This window comes from Xenopus tropicalis, chromosome 7 (genome assembly GCF_000004195.4).
Source record: "Xenopus tropicalis strain Nigerian chromosome 7, UCB_Xtro_10.0, whole genome shotgun sequence".
Lineage (NCBI taxonomy): Eukaryota > Metazoa > Chordata > Amphibia > Anura > Pipidae > Xenopus > Xenopus tropicalis.
This window is the reverse complement of record NC_030683.2, coordinates 81,347,279-81,370,545: the sequence shown is the minus strand read 5'-3', so window position 1 is coordinate 81,370,545 and position 23,267 is coordinate 81,347,279. Positions and strand designations below refer to the sequence as shown.

Here is a 23,267-nt window from a genome sequence, read left to right as displayed (position 1 = left end):
ACACAGCAAAAAAGTAGCAGCAATTCTGACCATGTGTATACTAATAAAGGGACAAACTTACATCATTGAAAAACCCCACAGTATTAGTGCTAAATAACTTACTGTATTTAGAACACTGAAAGCAAATGTCTAGTTTCAATAGTTGACCTGGCCCCTTCACATACTGTATACTGCATTTAGTGGAGTTCATTTTTATAACTTTACCTCATCCGGACAACTCTGTCTTGGCTGTGGGTGATGTCTCAAGTGGCAGCTGCCACATAAATGGATCCAAAATAAGTGTATACATTAGGCACTCTGTCCCCAGTTCAATCAATACTGGGCTCAGCCAAAGCAAGTATTTTTGATGCTGGAAAAGTATTTGTTGATGAAATATATTATATATGGGGGTGATCCCTGCTCATGGAGCCATTCCTCCTATACTATGTAGATGTAAAAGGTTTAATTTACATGCACCAGGAACTTGTTTTTTAAAGATTCAGTGTGTTACTGAAGCATCTTTAAAGGTGTGGTTCACCTTTAACTTAACTTTTAATGTGTTATAGAATGGTCAGTTCTAAACAACTTTTCAGTTGGACTCCATTATTTTTTTTCATGAGTTATTTGCCAGCTTCTTCTGAGTCTCTGCAGCTTTCAAATGGGGGTCACTGACCCCAGCAGCCAAAAAACTTTTGCTCTGGCTGCCTACAATTTAATTGTTATTGTTACTTTTCATCTTACTATTTAGGCCCTCTTCTATTCATATTCCTGTCCCTCGTCCAACCACTACTACCTGGTTGCTAAGTTAACTGGAACGCTACAACCTGATAGCTACTGAAATTCCAAACTGGAGAGCTGCTGAACAAAAACTGAAATAATTAAAAAAAACTAAAAAAAAAAAATTTGATAATTAAGACCAACTGCAAATCGTCTCAGAATATTACTCTCTACATTAAGGTGAACAACTAATTTAACATTTTTTCCTCACCCTACAGACCACGCTAGCACCCAGTGCTTTATAGCAGCAGTTAATAGTCATGACAGACTACATGGTGGAGATATTGTTTACAGATGAAACACCTGCTTTTTAAAGCTTGCTCTGTGCCCTCCTGCCAGCATGCAGGGATAACCTACAGCAGTGCTGTCCAACTTCTGTGGTACCGAGGGCCGGAATTTTTCCGACCTACCTGGTGGAGGGCCGATAATGGAAGCCAGTTTTGACCACTCCCCTTTTTGAAACCGCACCCACTTGAAACCACACCCATGTTATCACATGACCACACCCATATTAATGGTTGTAGTACAGCAAAAACCTGCCATACTCTGCCTTCCCTACCCTGCCTGTGTGTGCCATACTCTGCCTTCCCTACCCTGCCTGCATGTGCCATACTTTGACTGTGTGTGCCATTTTTGGCTGGTTTGTGCCATACTTTGCCTGTGTGTGCCATACTCTGCCTGCCCTACCCTGCCTGTGTGTACCATACTCTGCCTGTCCTACCCTGCCTGTGTGTGCCATACTCTGCCTGCCCTGTGCTGCCTGTGTGTGCCATACTCTGCTTGCCCTATGTGTATGGCACCCACAGGCAGCATACAGTGACACAATGCTGGCACTGCTCCTACAGTCTGCACAATAACTATACATTAAAAAACTTTTTAATTGCAGTACCACTTCAGTGTATGTTCTTTTTGTAGTGTGCAGGGATTATTTGTGGGTCTGAGGTGTGAACAGGTAGACAATGTGGGTGATTACAGCCTGAGCCTGAGGTGTGAACACTGCAGGGGGTGAACAATGCAGAGATTAAAAGGTGTGAACATGTTTAAACAATACAGCCTGATTACAGCCTGAATCTGAGGTGAGAACCATGCAGGGGGGGGCAGTTAACCACAGTACTGATACCATTTAAAGCTTACACAAGAGTAAGCCATCAAAGCAGCCAGACAGGTGGGGGGCCACACAGAGGGGGGTCCGCAAGTTGGACAGCACTGACCTACAGCATCACTACAGACAGCTGGATTATGGAAACTGGAAATAAGAGCTTTTGATAATGAACAAGCAAGGGTGCTGCAACACAGGTTGTGGCTGCACTTATTGTATTCCAGAACACATAAAACAATGTATTATCTGAAGAGGCCATACCACAATCCCATATGCAGTGTATAGGGAGAAACATTTTATTCTCACTTTAAAGGGAATTAAAATGTTTTTTTTACCACATAAGTGTTTACATCTAATTTAGGATCCAAGATCCTAAACATCAATCAAAGGTACTGTCTTCATGGAATGTGTATGTTTTCTATGTCTACATAAGTTTCCTCCTGACACCAATGACCATGCTGTTTATGTGTGTATATAAAGTTAGATTGAAGGTGTGTGTGTGTATGTATGTATATATGTGTGTATATAAACTTGCCACTGGAGCTGGGAGAACTGCAACCTCTGTAAAATGATGTGTAAATGTGTGTGGTATATAAAGGTTATAATCTGTGTGCATTTATATGAAATAACTAGAGAAATATATTATTTGCATTATTAAAATGCATTCAATTAGGTATAAAGTATCATGGGGTTAAAAAAAATTGTACCCACAGTCATTTGCATAAAAGGCAATTGCCTGGACCTGTGGTACATTTGCAGATCTGGTAGTTGGCCTCTTGCTATGGTACCATCCTCCACAGGCCTGGTTTATGATCCGATCATTCACACACAAGACCAAACAATCAACCTCATTTGGCCCAGGATTGTAGTAGCCAAATTAAGCTAAGATCCAATTGTTTGTTGAGAAGATCTTTATATATGGAACATAAATATGAGGAACAGAAAGGGGACTGTAATGTGTCAGTCCTAATATCTATGATACCATGTAGCAGCTTCTATACCATATGCCAGCCTAGCAAGTCAACCAGTCAGTAAGGGCTCTGTAATAATCAGCTGAACCATGCATGCAAATCTAAAACTCTTACCTGTACACAACTTGGGTGTGGGCCTAGTGACTGTATTTATTTAGCAATACACTTGGTTATGATACTACAGCTTTTCAACATTCCATACATTCTAGAAATGTCTAATGCATTCATAATATGGAGAACTGTCACGTGACATGATAAAACGTTTCAGCTGCAGGTACTGCATTTCAATCAATGAGGATTTCTACCTGCCATATACTTGTGGTAATATAATACTGCAAGTACACAGTGACAAAAACAGATTTGTAATATACAATATAGAGACTGTTCTCTTTCCTAAGGCATATAGGCGGGGCAGGCAATATATGATTGACAACTCAGATTTTTAATTACAATTACTTTCACTTTCCATTTGGCACTTCCTAGATGTCACAATCACAAGATTTGGGGGTTATACAAAGCTTGCCTTAATAACTGTGTCCACAAAATGGCGCCTGCCTGCCTGCTTGCTGTGATTGTGAATTTCAGGACTGAAGGAAACACAATTTAAATACTTTAGATAGTGTACGTTTATTTTACTCAACTAACATGATAGAAAAGGATTTGGAATTAATTCTTAGGGTGACAGGTCCCCTTTAAAAGGGGCCATTTAGTGCAGTCCCCCTTTTGTAGCTTCCCCATGCCTCTGGCTCTACTAACCAAGGGTATTGTTATGGTAATAGCAGTATGCAAAAAAATACGTTTAAAATTGCTACCACATTTTAACACACTCTTTATCCCTCTTAAACCTGCAGGATGCATGCAGCCCTCCAAGGATGACAATATGCAGGCTGCATCTGTTGTTTAAAGGGACAGTAACACCAAAAAATGAAAGTATATAAAAGTAATTACTATATAATGTAATGCTGCCCTGTACTGGTAGAACGGCTGTGTTTTCCTTAGAAAGACTACTATAGTTTATATAATAAAGCTTCTGTGTAGCCACGGGGGCAGCCATTTACAGGAGAAAAGGCACAGGTTACTTAGCAGATAACAGATAAAACCTCATTATATTCTACAAAGCTTATCTGTTATCTGCTATGTGCCTGTGCCTTTTCTCCTTTTTCCCAGCTTCAATGGCTGCCCCCATGTTGACATAGCAGCTCATTTATATAAACTATAGTAGCGTTTCTGTTGCAAACTTACCAGTTTTACCAGCGCAGGGCAACTGTACATTATATTTTAATTACTTTAAAACACTTTCATTTTTTGGTGTTACTGTTCCTTTAAATCAAAGAATAGATAACTGTAGTGTATTTCTCCTGGGCATACCTCCCAACTGTCCCGATTTTTCGCAGGACAGTCCCTCTTTAGACAGCTGAACTCGCAGTCCCGGATTCTTACTTTGATCTCCTGCACTAGAGCTAAAAAAAATGTAATTAAAAGTAGCTTTTGGCTACTTATCTGCCGTTTCAGCCCTGAAGGTTAGTGGCAGGTCTGACGATCTTTCGCGCGACCGATGGTCACACGAAAGATCGCAGATCGCCACGTGTGTGACCACCTTAAGAGGAGGAATGTGCGGATTTGTGGACTGTGTTTGGGTGGGGGCAGGATGAACTAAGCCATGAAGTACAGTATAAAAATGGTGCAAAGAAAAGGGGGGGGGGAAAAAATCACTGAATCACTAGGCAGAACAATGATAGAAAGGGCAACTCTAACATAGGGTAAAAATATGAGAAGATACCATGTACAAATTGATATGGCACATAGGGTGAAGAGTAGGGTGAATTAAAGGAGACATAGGATAAATGAAAATTTATTTGTGCTGGTTTTGCTTTGGCCTAAAAATTAATACTATCTATAAAAATGGCCCTTTTATTGGAGCTCCCTATAGATCCTCTCTGGTCCCTGTCTGTGTTTCAAATGAGGGGCGGACGTGTCCTTACCATCCCTGCCAGAATGACAGTATGAGAGGGATAGCCAATCACAGTCCTGCAGTCACCCAAGCAAAGGCTTCAGTTCCCTATCAGGTCAGCCTACAGTGCAGTGTATCCTACAGTGCAGTTTGCTGACTGCTAAAGCCTATACCCGGATAAAATTAAATAAAAAAGGAAACTCCTTCTGCATATAATTTATTGCAGTTTTATCCCAATATATGAGTGGCGATATTTTAACAGTAAAAGACCTTTGTGCCTTATATATGCTGGCTGTATTAGTCAAAATGTCTAGCTAAGATAGAGCACAGGGTACACGTGATTCTCTTTCCACAGGATGAGCCTTCGCAAAGTGGAAGTGACTACATGGAGGGTGTTGTGCAACTACACCTCCCACTGCAACGTATATGTGAAAAGTGCAATAATTAAGCAGGTGGACGCCAGCAGCTCTTGCAAACAAAGAATACCTGTTTATTTTGTACAAGACAAATGGTGGCAATGCAGGGCAAGACAATACTTACTTTCTGAGGAGGTATAACAGGATTTCAGCAATACAATTGATGTTAATGCAGATTAAGCAGTAAAGAAGTCTATCCCTCTCATTCAGAGTTTGGGCAGGGTAAAGACAACCAACAGAGTGACAGGAGGTCACTGGTTTATCCCTCTCTTATAGAGTGTGGGCAAGGTTAAGACTGACCTAGTCCCTGGCACTTCTGTGTCCCTAAGCCTGTAGGAGACTACTCCTTGACTCTCCTCTCCTGGGTGGAGCAAGAAAGCTGCTCTTTCTAGATACACACTGTCTGACTCACTTTTCTAGAAAGTGTTCTATTATTTAACCCGTTCTTTCTTTACCTCGTTCACGGGGTCCCTGAGTTTTCAATGTGTTTGGACTGTCTGCTCAATGACTATACATTCGGCCAGACAAAGGGGATCCAGGTAAAGTGGTTGACTGATAATCCAATACATATATAATTATTGGCCTAGCAAATATTGATTAAGTGACCAGTCTTAAGGTAGCCATACTAGGGCCAATTTTAGTAGACAATATCGGTCCTTTACACCGATTCGACAGCTTATCTGCCCGTGTATGGGGCACCACTGACAGGCATCACCGACCAACATCTGGGCTGAAATCGAGTAGATCTCGATTGGACAGGTTTGATTTTTCCATCGGATCGGGGACCACATCAGTTCGTTGATGAGGTCTGTGAAACAACAGTGTCTATACCCGCCAATTTAATTTGATTGTTTGGCCCAAAAATGAAGAAGCAAAATGACATTTTAAAGGAACAGTTTAATTTAAAAATGAAACTGGGCAAAATAGATTGACTGTGCAAAATAAAAAATATTTCTAATATAGTTAGACAAAAATGTCTATAAAGGCTGGAGTGAGCAGATGTCTAACATCATAGCCAGATCTCAACTTCCTGCTTTCAGCTCTCTAACCTCTTAGTCAGTGACTAACTGACTAATGGGACATGGGACATAACTGTTCAGTTAGTTTGTGAGCACACAGATCAGATTCAAAAGCAAACTAACTGAACAGTTATGTCCCAAATGGTCCCGCCTCAAGTCACTGATTGGTTAGTGACTGATAACAGCTTAGAAAGCTGAAAGCAGTGTTCCGGCTATTATGTTAGCTGCTCACACCAGCCTTTTTAAATTACATTTTTACCTAACTATACTGAAAACAGTCTATCTATTTTACCCAGTTTAATTTTTACACTGAACTGTTCTTTTAAACTACATTTCCCCCAACCTTTTTAAAAATAAGTTAAAGCTTAGTGTATCTCTTCCCCCAATCCTCAGCTCTGCATTGCTTCCTCCAGTCTCCATTCACTCTGATGCCAACATAAAAAATAGGTGATAAAAACATGTTTTTACCTCACATATGCAATTATTTTGCTAGTTTTTGCTAAAAGAACAAAACAATATTAGCAGTTTGAGTGAATAAATTGTAAAAAGGAGAAGTTAAAGCCTCCCTGGCAAATTTTTTAGTTTTAGTACCAGAACACAGCCCCCGAATGTGTAACTGACACTTGTCCTAACTTATCTGTGCCTCCATAGCATGTCCAGAACTACAGAGCTGCTCTGCGGTTTTGGCCACCACCTTTAGATGTGTCACTTCTGTTCCCAATATCCATCTTGATGATCAGTAAGCAGTGCGTGCACACTGGGGGCCAAACTGAGAGACAAGCAATGAACTAAATTTTAATTGATAAAGCGTGTTTTCCCTTTGAAAGAGGCAGGGTACCACTTCTGTGAAAGGCAGACTCATAAGTTCAAGGCACAGGTACAGGTGAGAGGCCCCCTTAATGACAGACTGACAGGATTAGGATGAGCGAAAGATAAAAACATTTATGTAAAATTTTTAAAAATGTTGTGCAAGAGAAAACAAAAATTGGAAAACTATCTGTTTAAAAGAATAATTCACAGAAGTGGAGAAGACAGAAGGTTTGTGAATATGGTGGGAAATCTTACAAGTCTATCTCCACATTTATTTTGTCTCAGTATCAGCACTTTTTTAAATTCCCCTGTAGTGAGAGGTACAGAGGTAGTGAGTGCTGTGCTAAAAATTTGTCTTCATTTTTCATAATTTGAGGTTTATGAGTTAGATCTTTGTTTAGCAGCTCTCCGGTTTAATTACCCTAGCAACCAGGCAGTGGTTTAAATGAGAAAGTGGAATATAAAAAGGAGAGGCCTGAATATAAATGTACGTACTAAAAAGTAATTATAATAACAAAATTGTAGCCTCAAAGTGAAATAATTTTTTGGCTGCCAGGGTCAGTGACTCCCATTTGAAAGCTGGAAAGAGACAGAAGAGGAAGGCAAATAATTCAAAAACTATTAAAAAGAAAATGACCAGTTGATAAGTCCCTAAAACATTTACCATTCTATAACATATTAAATATAATAAAATAGTAAATAATACAAATTCCAAAGCAGTGTCATCCCAGAGAATTGAAAATGTCCAAGTCAGCTGCAGAGCAGATCCTCCCCGGCTGGAGCCACAGGTAGAGAGGCACTGTTACTCAGGCATGTCCCAGAATGTAAGAAAGGCAAGGGTAGGGCAAAATAAAGATAAAAGAAAGTAGCCACAAGTGCAGGCTTGTTGAAAGGCAGGTATTGCAACGTGTTTCTACTTTAGAATTAGAAATAAAATTGATATTACAGTTTTTAAATTAGTATTTTTACAATACTTACCATTTTACCAATATGATGGCATTTAAAGAGGAAGTCCAGCTTCCAAACCAAAATGTGTTAAAGATCCCTGTGTTAAAGAGCACAGTGACGTTCTTTTCCTCATTGACATCACGTGTGCAGGGAGTTGTGGCATTTGGAGGATGCAGGCTGAAGGCAGGCTGAGGAAAGTTTCTGTTACATTTGAGTCTCAAAGTAATTAGAAAGATCAGCAGGAGAACAGGGGGGCAGACTTAGGTAACTGTTCCAAACCATATCATTATATTTAAAACCATAAAAAGGCTGAATATTTTTAATTGATCTATACTGCAAGCTGCTTGAAATGATGTTTTCTTTTCAAAAAGCTTAAGTTGTGTTTAGGTCGTGTTCCCCTTTAAGCCAGTTGAAAGGAACAGTAACACCAAAATATTTTATTTAAAAAGTGCATTCTAAACCCCTTCACTAATAAGTAAATACCATTGAAAGATGCATCTTCTGTCTCTGTACTTCCTATCAAAATAAAGCGATAGGGCAACATTCTCTTTGAAGAGGTCTGCGTGCGCGCTCCCATTTCTCCCCATTTGCTTTCCCTGCACCTCACCATATACTGTTCCAGAACAGCAGCTACAGTTTGCGTTCCCTACAACTCCCTGCACCTGACCATATACTGTTACAGAACAACAGCTACAGTTTGCTTTCCCTGCACCTGACCATATACTGTTAAAGAACAACAGCTACAGTTTGCTTTCCCTGCAACTCCCTGCACCTCACCATATACTGTTACAGAACAACAGCTACAGTTTGCTTTCCCTGCAACTCCCTGCAACTCACCATATACTGTTAAAGAACAACAGCTACAGTTTGCTTTCCCTGCACCTGACCATATACTGTTAAAGAACAACAGCTACAGTTTGCTTTCCCTGCACCTGACCTTATACTGTTAAAGAACAACAGCTACAGTTTGCTTTCCCTGCACCTGACCATATACTGTTAAAGAACAACAGCTACAGTTTGCTTTCCCTGCACCTGACCATATACTGTTAAAGAACAACAGCTACAGTTTGCTTTCCCTGCACCTCACCATATACTGTTCCAGAACAACAGCTACAGTTTATTTTCCCTGCAACTCCCTGTACCTCACCATATACTGTTCCAGAACAAAAGCTACAGTTTGCTTTCCCTGCAACTCCCTGCACCTCACCATATACTGTTACAGAACAACAGCTGCAGCTTTGTTGTACCTGTATACTGTTGACCTAACAGCTGCACTTTTTGCACTTGATCATATATCAATGTGCAAAAACAGTATATACAGCTAATCTATTGCTTTATGCCAAGCATTTTAAGTATATCGATATAACTTATTGATCTGGCAGCAGTGTGAGCAAAACTATACAGGCGGGAAACAAAGGGTGGAACTTGAAAGGAGTTTTCCCTGCTGAGTTCAGCCTGTCAATCAGTGCTGTGACCACTTCCTGTGGAAGACACTCCCACCCCTCATTTCAGCCTAGACACTGAACTGGAAGGTTCTCTCTGCAGCTCTGATATAATGACAGTTTTAGAGGGTAAAATGTTTTCAAAACGTCTTTTTTTCTGCATCATTACACGTTTTGAGGGACAATGAATTGTATAACCGATGATGAATGGTATATAAAATATCTCCTTTAATCATGAAAAATCTATGTATTTTGTTATTTATTGAGCTAATACAGGGAACCCGAAGTTACACCATGCTGCCATATACTGCCCATCTATCCTGGCCTCCCACCCAGGCAGCACTACTGAATGTAGGCAGTGCTGCAACACTGCACCTTGCTTTGCCATTATACATGAGCCTTTAAATCGCTACCAAACCTTGCTCTATTAAAAGTATAGCATCTGTCTTTTGCATCAGCCCACATTATATTGAAATGCTCCCAGACACAGCAGTGATTACATGTACAACCCATGTGAACCAACACTTTAAAACAGCTTGCTTATTGAGTATGTTTTGCCCTTCCCTCATATGCATGCAAAAGGTTAACCTGATAGCAGGAAAGTTTCAAGTATTTCTGCCTCTGCGCTGAGAACAAGAATTTCAGAAATTACACAGTGTTTCAAAAATGAGCTTGTATTCACTGAAAGATACCTTTTATCAATAGCAAGTTAGAAAATAATAAGACAGGTGCAATTATCATCCAATATGCTATTTTCTAGAAACAATTACATTTATGCACAAATTCAACAACATAACCATTCTGCAGCCTTTGGCACAGTGTGTTTAATTTACTACAAAAAAAATCCAAAATCTGCACAGGTCACTTCTTATTGGCTGCTGCTTGAAACACGATAGACAGCAAAACACAATGTTCCAGTGTTCTGATTTTAGACATTAAGTCCAAAGCTCAAAATATCCTGGTTTGCCATAGCCCTAATATTTTCAATAGTAGTGTGCTCAACTGTCTCATCTATGATCAGCCTCTTCCTCCTCACAAAAAAAAAAAAAAAAAAAATAGGTGCATGTGCCACTACAGTGAAGGAAACAACTGACTGGCTTTGACAATTGTTCAATATTCAAATTGGGAAATCTTGCAAAACAAGCCTCTGATCGTGTATACACATGCCCAAAACAAAACCTATAGGCTAGTCAAACATCTCCTCAAATTATAGAGGAGGAGAGTGGTGGAGGAGGGCAGCTCTTGAGCACTTTCCAGTTTATTTAATCCTTGTAAAAGTAATAATTGCACCCAAAAAAGAATCCCCCCCCTTGTTTTTCCCTCATCTTTATGCACTTAGAATTTTTGAAATAGATAAATATATACACATATAGATTTGCTAAGAGCGCGGACAAGGATAATTCACATTTAGTCATACATCTCGAAAGCTGTTGTAATTGGGTGATGAAATACCAACCAAAGAATGAAATTGTTATAGTTAGATGAAGCCTCGATATATAATCAGATGCTCTGCTAGAACCCTACTTGCCAAGTATATAGTATGTATTATACCAGTAGACAGAATAGTGCTACTACTATTAAAACAGACACTAGTTCTTGCGTATTTACTTACAGTTTGATCATCTCCTCCTGAGATTGGACGAAACATCCAGGCTATGATGACATTATCACCCACTGGTGCTGATGAACTGAAGGTGCACTTCAGGCGGGTATCAGTGCCATTTATAGCCTCCAGCTCCTTACTGGTGATCACCTCAATTGAGCATGCTGGATAATTAAAATAAAATATATAGAGAATATACATTCAGTATGCTGATAGAGAAGCATTACAAATACTAGACAAAGCCAAATTAAATTTGCTAATACTTTGTAATTTGGACCGTAACAACTAGATAGCTGCTGAAATTTCAACCTGGAGAGCTGCTGAACAAAATGCTACATAATTCAAAATGACAAATAATAAAAAATTAAGACCATTTAAAATTTGTAATTTGATATTTGTAAGAATATCACTGCCTACATCATAATAAAAGTTAATTCAAAGATGAACAACCCCTTTAAGGTACAAATTATGACTATGGCAGATAAAAGTACAGTGCATATCTAGTACAGTTTATCTAAATACCAAGTGCAATTGACAACTTACATAATAAAATAATCCTATAAAATGCAAAAATCACCAACCAATTCCATATATTTTGTGCAATAAAAAAGATCAGAATATGCACACTGGTATTAAAGAGAATTGTGTGAAATACACAGACCAATTCACTTCTTTAGTAGTTTTCATTTTACAAATATACTTTATCAACAACACTAATTCATAACATTATTGTAAGCATCTAGTCTCTTTATAGTAATAGTTATTGATATGTTTAATCAATAAAGAACCAAGCTGTGTACAGACAATATAAAAATTTTACTAACCTTTAGTTTAACATTAATAAAAAACAAGGGAGTATGGGACAAGTGAAAGGCAAGTATAGGGAGTGTGTGCTTTCTAGGTTTGGCTGTCCTTTAAGGTAATTTACCTATTTATTTTCTTATTGCACCCATTACTTTCACCTAGTTTATTTTCTAGCTCAGCATATCTTTCTCAGTAAGATTAGGTTTCATTTGATGGCAATTAGAGATCTGGCTGCAGTGAGTGCGTAGGTTGACAATATCTGGGAGTGTTTCCCATAAGTTCTACTCATTTTTATAGTAATAACTTTTGGGGACTGTATCCTGCAGTAAAAGAACATGGGATAACAGAGTTGTTACTCTGTTTCTAAACTCCATAGTTACACTGCTTGACCACCAAATGTGTAATAATAACTCTCCTCTCCCCACAAGATCAGTAGTACTCTAAGGAACAGGATGCTCTGAACATCTTTCCAAATGTACCAGAGTGTAGTACAACAAAATAAGCTTCTGTAAATGTTTTCTCTTTCGTTACTGTGATAAGAAATGCATCCAAAAATGCTCTCTGTGCAGTTTCTGATCTGTTCAGATCTGGCTAAGATAGCAGAGTGTTATCTGCTGAAATGAAAATTTATATCAGGTATTAGATAGTAATTTGAACTTTTTTACTCAAAAAGACAATCAGTTTAGCTCCTGCAAAGAGTCTAATATGACTATTTGAAAAATTAGGTACTATATTGCATTGATTCCTTGTTAAAAGATAATACTTCATAGTTGGGCTATTTGCATGATGGCCATCAAGTTTGGCCATCATGGATAACAATCTATGGTTTAAAATTTTAAGACTTAGACAGAGAGGCAACCCTCTCAGTTCCACAAAAATGTTAATTATTTAGTGTCTGTTTTAAGTGCTATGGCAGACGGGATGTTTGGTTGCCTGCACTTAATCTTGTCCAACGTTCCTGCTGGAAGGTAATTACCATTAAGTTCAACTCTTCTATATGAACCCAAATCCAGTTATATACATATACAGACCTATCTATACACTCTTAAGGTCCCCATACACTGGCAGATCCGCTCGCTTGGCGATCTTCTTCCGATATCCCCCACCTACGGGTGGGCGATATCGGGAGAATCCAGGGTAATTTGATTGTTTGGCCCTGGGGCATAGGCAAAGTCAGTCCAAGGACTGCATCAACGAGCCGATGCGGTCCCCGATCCAACTATATTTTCTAACCTGCCCGATTGAGATCTGGCCGATTTCAGGCCAGATATCGGTTGGGCAGGCCCGTAGGGAGTCAGTCCAAGGGACCGGTATCAGCAGCTACTATCGGCCCATGCATGGGGACCTTTACACACAGAGAGCACTCACAGCATTAAATTTGCAAAAATAGTCCTTTGTTCAATACCCATATCTACGCATTTCGATCCCCACAGGATCATCATCAGGATACCTAAACTAATTTGTTATGCTAATTTGTTATGGTTGAAGTTATGCTTGAAGTTGCTTTGGATGCATATGTTTATGATAAGTGATTTATATCAATCCCAGTAGGAAGGTAGTGTCGGCAATTTTATCGCACTTGGTAAAATAGATAAAGCACAGGCAACAAAACATCAGCCATTACCCTAAACAGTGATCCCCAAACAGTGGCTTGTGAGCAACATTTATTTTTAAACTTTTATATTTTTTATGGCTAAAAATGTTTGGGAACCCCTGCCCTAAAAAGTTTCAGCCTTTGGGCCACCAACTCCCATTTGTGCTCGGCAGAGCCATAATATATGCAATTGCATGCACACACACACAGAAGCCAGGACATCTTGTATACACACACACATGGAAGTGAGAAGTCTAAATAAACTGTGTGCACATGAACACATCAACAGTCTACATAGAATCCACATTAAATGTGGGGAAATTGTATATATTGTGGGGCCGATTTGTCTAACATAGGTGCTACGTTGCACACTGCAGTTTAGAGTTAGCGTTTAGCAGTGTACTACGGATATAAAAAAAAATAAAAGGGAAGGGTTTATTGATTCACTTTAGTGCTTATAATAGTAAATCACCAGTCAGAATAAACACAGGTATGGGACCTGTTATCCCAGGTCCTGAGCATTCTGGAAAAGAGATCTATCTGTAATTTGGATCTACTTAATCTACAAAAAAAATCATGTAAACATTATAGGGAATTTGAGTTTGTTTTTCTAAATCGAATAAACTCACTTATTGGATGCTTTTACATCAGAGGTGCCCAACCTTTTTTACTCATGAGCCACATTAAATTGTAAAAAGAGTGCAACACGAGCTTAAAAAAAATCCTGGGGGTACATATATGGGCTATGATTGGCTTTTTAGTTGCCTATATGTGGAGTGGCAGCCTACACGATCTTCCGTTTGGCAGCACACCTGGTTTTTATATAACCAAAACTTGCCTCCAAGCCAGGAATTTAAAAATTAGCACCTGCTTTGAGGCCACTGGGAGCAACATGTTACTCCTGAGCCACTGGTTGGGGTCACGGTTTTAGATGGTGAATTTTTACATCCGACTTTTCAAATTTTTTGCACTTAATAAATACCAGACATTCAAGTTTTTGAAACATAATTTGAATTTGAGTTTTTTGCCACCTTAGGTGGGCATATCGGTTGAAAGATCTGCCTGTTCTGTATGGCCACCTTAAACATCCATATGTGATTTACATTATATATATATATATATATATACTTGAAAATAGATGCCGCACTCACAGGTCTTAGTGAAAATAAAAGGTATTTATTGTGACAGACTAACGTTTCGGCTGAGTCCACAGCCTTTCTCAAAGTGTACAAGCAATACAACACACCCACTCTTAAACCCAAAATGGCGCCAAAATCCTATAGTGACGTCATACCTTAGTGTATTTGGTGATTCCCTCCCCCTTTAGTGCAAAAACAATCGAATAAAACATCTAGAGTACTACATAAAAAACAAACATTGATACACACATATTAATCCAATAAAGGAAATATAATTTAAGTGTAAAGTGTAAGAACAAAGAGAACAGAAATCGCCACCTGTCATTACTGAACTGCAACTCCCACTCGCACATTCTACAGGATCGTCACTCGTGACGATCCTGTAGAATGTGCGAGTGGGAGTTGCAGTTCAGTAATGACAGGTGGCGATTTCTGTTCTCTTTGTTCTTACACTTTACACTTAAATTATATTTCCTTTATTGGATTAATATGTGTGTATCAATGTTTGTTTTTTATGTAGTACTCTAGATGTTTTATTCGATTGTTTTTGCACTAAAGGGGGAGGGAATCACCAAATACACTAAGGTATGACGTCACTATAGGATTTTGGCGCCATTTTGGGTTTAAGAGTGGGTGTGTTGTATTGCTTGTACACTTTGAGAAAGGCTGTGGACTCAGCCGAAACGTTAGTCTGTCACAATAAATACCTTTTATTTTCACTAAGACCTGTGAGTGCGGCATCTATTTTCAAGTATCCTATACAATTTTGTATACTGCACCCAGGCATCTGAGATCCTTTATAAACGTGAGTGCCTGCTTTTCTCCTTTTTTATATATATATATATATATATATATATATATATATATATATATAAAGTGGTACACAACAAGATTTAACACGCAGAAAGTTCTTTGTTTCCCAAACAATAGTTGAAGTGGTTACTTACAATACCTCTAAATTGGGAAGCATGTCAACCAAATATAAAAAAGGGGGATTTCTTACATAATTAGACATAATTAAAAAGCTGTATAAAAAGCATTGCACACAGAGAGACTCACATAGAGAGTTGAATAAATGTTTAACCCTTTAAGTGCCAGCCGAATTCGTCATTTCGGTTCCCCCCAGTGCCAGACGTTTTTTAAGCATTTTGTACTCATTCACTTTAACAATGTTTTTTGGTAGGAAAACCTCCACGAAACTAGGGAAATTATATATCGTTTTTTTCGTCACTAATTGGGCTTCGACATACATACCAAATTTTATAACTTTTCTGGAGATATGATGTGTATTTTGGGTGAAATATGTAAAAAAAAAATAAAATTATGAAAAATTTCTGTATATTTTGAGGTTTTTTTCCATAGAAAAGTTAATTTTACTCACTTTTTTTTATTGTTTGTAAAAGCCCTGATACTCCCAATTCCAACGATACCAAATATGTGGTGGTACCCCACAGTTCCTGTCCAGAAGTAACCCCCAAACTAAGGCAATACTTAGTACAATATCACACCAGAACAAAGCAGAAAAGCGCTTGTAACAGTTAATGCAGCATAACTTATATGTAAATCTAAAATATCCCCTCATGTTTGGTATCTTTAGAAACTACAGACCTTCAGGTTTCTAGGTGCAATGTAGTTTTCACTCAAAAGCCAAATACCTTTTGTCAGTGCATTGTGAAATTTGGAACTTTTTATGACATTTTTTTTTTTTTTCTAAAACGTAAACTTGGACGCATGATCAAATGTGGATTTGACAAAAAAAAATCTCATAAAAATTTTCTAACAAAGGCATATTTGAAAGACAAACTTCTCCTGAATAAAATGATGCCCCATATGTATGGGTGCACATAAAGACATGGGCACCAAACACTCCAAAGCAGGGGCAATGCACAAGGGCAATTACAGCTAAAAATGTGGGGGCTGCGCTCTATGTGCACTTCCTGCAGTTTTTCAGTGTTAACCCCCCCTACCTGTGAAATAACCCCCACAAACTATATATTTCTGAAAAGTGCACACCTTCAGCTATTCAGAGACACCACTCTTCTCTTTCTACATGGAAAATTGTGGCCGCAGTCCCTTGCAGAAGTCAGCGCTTTGGTCAGAAATCAAGGAAAAACCAGATAAAAAACCTAGATTTCTCCCCAAAATCTCCATGGCAACTACCAAAAACTTACTAACCATCAATCTGCAAGTTCCCCTGAATAAAACGATACCCCATATGTATGGGTGCACATAAAGACGTGGCCACCAAATGCCCCAAAACAGGGGCAATGCATAAGGGCAATTTCAGTTGAAATTTTGGGGGCTGCGCTCTATGTGCACTACCTGCAGTTTTTCAGTGTTAACCCCCCCTACCTGTGAGATAACCCCCACAATCTATATATTTACGAAAAGTGCAAACCTTCAGCTATTCAGAGACACCACTCTTCTCTTTCTACATGGAAAATTGTGGCCGCAGTCCCTTGCAGAAGTCAGCGCTTTGGTCAGAAATCAAGGAAAAACCAGATACAACCCTAGATTTTGGTCAGAAATCAAGGAAAAACCAGATAAAAACCTAGATTTCTCCCCAAAATCTCCATGGCAACTACCAAAAACTTACTAAACCTCAATTTGCAAGTTCCCCTGAATAAAACGATACCCCATATGTATGGGTGCACATAAAGACGTGGCCACCAAATGCCCCCAAACAGGGGCAATGCATAAGGGGGGGCTGTGCTCTATCTGCAGTTATTTAGTCTTAACACCCCCATACCTGTGAAATAACCCCCGCAAACTATATATTTCTGAAAAGTGCACACCTTCAGCTATTCAGAGACGCCACTCTCCTCTTTCTACATGGAAAATTGTGGCCGCAGTCCCTTGCAGAAGTTAGCGCTTTGGTCAGAAATCAAGGAAAAACCAGATACAAACCTAGATTTCTCCCCAAAATCTCCATGGCATCTACCAAAAACTTACTAACCATCAATCTGCAAGTTCCCCTGAATAAAACGATACCCCATATGTATGGGTGCACATAAAGACGTGGCCACCAAATGCCCCAAAACAGGGGCAATGCATAAGGGCAATTTCAGTTGAAATTTTGGGGGCTGCGCTCTATGTGCACTACCTGCAGTTTTTCAGTGTTAACCCCCCCTACCTGTGAGATAACCCCCACAATCTATATATTTACGAAAAGTGCACACCTTCAGCTATTCAGAGACGCCACTCTTCTCTTTCTACATGGAAAATTGTGGCCGCAGTCCCTTGCAGAAGTCAGCGCTTTGGTCAGAAATCAAGGAAAAACCAGATACAAACCTAGATTTTGGTCAGAAATCAAGGAAAAACCAGATAAAAAACCTAGATTTCTCCCCAAAATCTCCATGGCAACTACCAAAAACTTACTAACCATCAATCTGCAAGTTCCCCTGAATAAAACGATACCTATGTCTGGTTGCACATAAGTACATGGCCGCCAAACCTGAAAATGCATAATATTGGGGCTGCACTCTATGCACCCCTTTTTTTTTGCCTGCACCCGAATGAATGGGATACGCTCGGGTGCAGGCACATGTAGCCGATATACGCATGAAAACGCGTGAGAATGCAAAGTCTCGCGTTTTCATGCGTATATCGGCTACACGTGCCTGCACCCGAGCGTATCCCATTCATTCGGGTGCAGGAACAAGTAGCAGGCGTAGGGCTGAATTTTCGGCAAGCGTTTTTCCACTTGCTGAAAAAATCAGCCCTACGCCTCGTGTGGCATCAGCCTAACCCTTGGCAATAGAAACTACCAGAACAATCTTAGCACCTCTGGACCTTTCTAGAACAACTGAAATCAAATGGAATAAAACCACTAAAAGCAATCAAAGAACAATAGTTGCAATGAAATCGGTAAGAGCCCTGGATCCACCAATGTCACTGCAAAAGCAACCTTTTTGGGGGCACTAAACACACAATAAAGAACAATGCAAAGATAAAACACCGTAAAATCCAATAAAACCACCTAAACCAACAGAAGAACAATAATTGCAATGAAATCGGTGGTCAGAGCCCTGGATCCACCAACGTCACTGCAAATTCAGCACCAAATAGCAATAAAAAAAGTTACAGTGCAATAGAATAATTCAAAAACAGAAATCAATTATGAAAATGCCAAAAAAACACTAAAATGCAACCAAATAAATCAGATAATTATAGAGCAAGATCAGAAATAAAGTTTTAGTAAAAAAAAGACTGCCAAAGAAAGCAAAGACAGAAAGAAAAGAAAAGAAAGAAAGAAAAAAAAAAAAAAAAAAAAAGTGTAAGTGTAAGTGTGTGTGTAAGTGTCTGTGTGTGCTTGGGAAAGTTGTAAATAAGTGTGTATGTGTACAAAAGTGTAATAATGACAAAGATAGAAGAAAAAATGCAAAAAAAAAAAAAAAAATTTTTTAGACAGTTGAGATAGAAATAAGCAAAATAAACAGTGGTAGAGAGTTGTAGTTCAGCTTACCCAAGGCAGGCAGACGATCAGGGGCGATCAATCCAGCAGGAAGGCAGCAGGGGAGCTCCATCTTGTCCGAAGTGCGCAGCAGGAGTGAGGGAGCCGACAGTAGGCGGCGCTATTTAAAGGGACAGCAGTGGACACGTCATCAACGCGTGTCCACTGCTGTCATTGGCTGGCGACGCGATCGGTGCGGCTGGGGGACCCGGATCGGTGAGTATGTTCTTCATTGCTCGTTGCCTGGGGGATCTGAGGGGTTTACAAGCGCTGCGCTGCTTTAAAAGCGAGCGCAGCGCTTGTAAACCCGACAGTGCCATTGGACGTAGATTCTACGTCCCATGGCACTTTGGTCCCTTGGTACCTAGGACGTAGAATCTACGTCCCTTGGCACTTAAAGGGTTAAAGGACATGTCAACCCAAAAAATGTTTGCCTAATAAAAAAAAAAAAAATTCTAAACAACTTTACAATATACAATTATTACAAACGTGTAATGTTTTTCAAGTTATTTGTATACAAAACTGCTATTAAAAGCAGCATTTGTCTGTCCCTTTCTATTCTCTGCCCTGGTGGCTCTGGCTTTTTAAACAATGTAACACAAGCAGCAGATTGACAGACATGTCTTGCTGGAGGAGATTGGCTTTTGCAACATTGTTTAAAAACAATAGCAATTATATTTACAAACAACTTTTAAAAAACTAAACATTTTTAATAAATTATTGCAAAGTTGCCTGCTTGAAAAAATTTCCACGACTCCGGAAAAAACAAGCAACATGTATGCCTTTCCACTGGCGAATCAGCAGTTGGAAAGGCATTTCAGGGAGATTAGTCTATCCATGGGCCATTAGCCTAAGCCTAAGGGCAGTGGCACACAGGAAGATTAGTCGCCCGCGATAAATCTTTTCTATTGCGGGTGACTAATCTCCCCGACATGCCATCCCAAATGCAAGATTGTAAATCGTCAGTGGAATGGCATATGCAATTGGGTTTTCCGAAGTCACCCGAAGTTTCCTTGCAATGCAACTTTGGAAAACCAAAGCGTGGGGTATGCGGTGGTGGCGTTCTCCTGTATTCCACCGCAGTGGTGCACAGGAACAAATGCATCTCATCCTTTCTTATGAAGCTGTACAGACACAGACGCATGTAAGTGCCAAATGTGGAGGAACCACAACATACTGCAGTCCACCTGCATTTAATACTTACTTTTTACTTCTAAATTACACTGTTTACATATAAAAATAAATAATAAGTGAAATAATTCACTCTACCATTTAAAATTTTATTTTTGAACCAACAGAAGGAGCCAGCGCTACACATTAGAACTGCTTTCAGGTAACCTATTGTTTCTCCTACCCACACGTAACTGGAGGAGTCCCAAGCCGGACTTGGATTTCTTACTATTGAGTGCTATTCTGATATCTACTGGGAGCTGCTATCTTGCTACCTTCCCATTGTTTTGCTGATCGTCTGCTGGGGGGGGGGGTTAATATCACTCCAACTTGCAGCACAGCAGTAAAGTGTGACTGAAGTTTATCAGAGCACAGGTCACATGATTGTGGCACCCTGGAAAATAAAGATATGGCTAGCCCCATGTGAAAATTCAAAATTAAATTAAAAAATTAAATTAAATTTAAAAAAAATTGGTTTGTGTTTTTGAAAACTATATTTTAATGCAGGATTATGCTGGAAAAGCTCTATTAACTGATGCGTTTTGAAAGAAACATGTTTTCCCTGACAGTATTCCTTTAAGGCTTCCTGACATAAGCCAATCCACATTCACCAGCACACCTTGGCCTTTCCACTCTGTTCCACCTGGTGCACAGTATTTGGAGATACTTCGGCACTCTCTGCCACGTTCCAAATAGCACTTAAATACTGGACAGTTTTTTGTGCTATTCCTAACCTTTGATGTTTTAACGAGTCAGCTGTTCTTCTCTATATCTATCTTCCTTTCTGGCAAACAACAGAAGCCATAACTTGCTTTCTGGTACAGATTCTAAATCTGTACCTTTTTCTGCACTGCTGTGTCTGATTTGACAATACTGCTAATGGCACCTGCAGCATTGTAGTCGCCACTGCTGTACAGTGGAAAACACCAGTTGGTAAGCGATCCTAATGATGTTTAATAAAAAGGCCTCTACACAAAACCACTTGAGTATTTTTGCACTGAGGCCTGCCTGTCCACATTCAATCAGCACACAGAGTAGTGACGTGTACAGGGGCATTTTGTCCACCGATGAAGACACACTGAGCTACTAGTAGCAGTTACTTGTGCTGGCTACTAAAAGCGACAATGCTGATCATTTATTGATCATTGTGTGTGTTTTAGCAGAGGTAATTCTCAGTATTTTCTATGGAAGAATATTTTCTGGAGTTTAGTAGCCTTGAAAAAGTAGCTGCTACTAGTAGCCAAGGGTGTCTTCACCCTTATGCTGGATGGCAGTGGCGGCAAAAATGTCCCATGTCCCTTTTGCCTTAAAGGGATAGAAGTCGAAATTAAGGCTAAGGGGCATATTTATTAAACTGTGTAAAATGAATAAGCTGAAAAAAACGGTGTTAAAAGCTGTGTAAAATTAAGGGAGAAGATCGCTGTCCGAATGCCAGATTTTACTTAAGTTCCGGTGGAAGAAAAAATGCGTAAAAAAATTCCACCAATTTTATGCAGTTTTTTTACACAGCGAAGCCTGCCGATGTGTGGCAAATTTTCTACACAGCATAATAAATATGCCCCTTAGTAAACAAATGCAGTAATCTTTTAATCAATAAGAATATATATCAAATCTGAATCTCTAATGTGCCAAAAGATACCAGAACATAGTACAAGGGCAACAGCACATGAAGTGTTTTTTTAAAGCCGCTCAAGTTGCGAAACCAAAATGCTGAAAGCACCCCAATGACTTTGATAAAAACGCATCCAATCGCTTATGTAGGCATGCACAAGCGCTAGTAAGTAAGAATGTAATGGTTCCAAACGGAATTATGTGGTGGCAGTATTCCTTTAATACTCTTAATAGGTAATCAAAAGACACACACAGTTCTGTATCCTCTAAATCTCCCACAACTCCCACCACCTCTCTGCTGCTCTCGGTTATTCAGTAATAATGGTTAAAGACGTCAGGCCAGCAGCTGAAGGTCGGTGTTAGTGGAAAGGTATCAGGCTGAATTAATGTGAGGAACAGGAGGGCTGTACTGAGAGAATACTGAATAAGTAAAGTGGAACACCTATATTATTTATCAGCTGCCTCTTCCTGCACAGGCCGAGGGCACTGCAGTCCCAGTAGCACAGGATTTACTATTCAGTGAACCCAGCCAAACAGCACACTATACAGTAGTTGCATTTCAGAACTAAAGAATAAGGAAGCGCCGCCCCCACAAGCACCCACCATTCCCCTCTGCAGAGCTGAGGCAATCTTACCTGTCCCTAAGAGACATCCCAGGACAGCCAGGTGCAGCGTACACACAGCAGCAAGCATGTCTCTAGCAGTGTGTACTGGTGTCTGCCCACTGACTCAGCTACTGATCCCTTAGGAAGAATGTCTGAGCAAGTTCTGGGAGTGTCCCACCTGTTGCAGCTCAAATTACAAACACAGAAAGTCACACAATGGAGAGAGGGCTGGGAACCAGGAAGAAGAGTTCTGATTTCATAAAAGCCAATGCCTCAAAACAGTCTGGCCAAATGAATTTAAAATCTGACTTTGTATTTATATTTTTGGTAATTATGTGTGGTCGCTTACAGGTGAGAGGTTGGATCTTATTATTAGAAGTCAGTTTTAAACACTGCAGGAGTTACATCTGCGTAATTATATGATGCTCTGACTTCATCTTCATCTTTAATGTATTGTATTGCACACATAATGCCTGAAATGTTCTTGCCCTTGTGTTTTGGCTGTATGATTTCCACCCAGGGACCCACCAGAAAACCTTAGACCAGTGATCCCCAACCAGTGGCTCAGGAGCAACATGTTGCTCACCAACCCCTTGGATGTTGCTCCCAATGGCTTCAAAGCAGGAGCTATTTTTTGAAATTCTGGTTAGGAGGCAAGTTTTGGTTCATAAAAACCCAGTGTGAGTGCCAAACAGAACCTTCTGTAGGCTGCCAGTCAACATAGGGGCTATTAAGTAGCCAATTATAGCTCTTCTTGGCACCCCCTGGAACCTTCTTCATTCTTGTGTTGCTCCCCAACACTTTTTCCATTCAAATGTGGCTCACGGGTATAAAAGGTTGGGGATCCCTGCCTTAGACCATGGGCCCACTCTCCAA

The 23,267-nt window shown here is 39.6% G+C and overlaps 1 protein-coding gene across 1 annotated transcript in view; it reads right to left on the bottom strand.

Moving 5' to 3' along the window:
* Positions 1 to 22,486, bottom strand: part of mpzl2 (myelin protein zero-like 2) — a 30,435-nt gene extending 7,949 nt beyond the window's left edge. Inside the window, 2 exon segments of the mRNA NM_001016455.2 lie at positions 11,025 to 11,179; positions 22,422 to 22,486. Coding sequence (NP_001016455.1) covers positions 11,025 to 11,179; positions 22,422 to 22,479 — 213 coding nt within the window. The 5' untranslated portion in view covers positions 22,480 to 22,486.
* Positions 22,487 to 23,267: the final 781 nt, after the last annotated feature.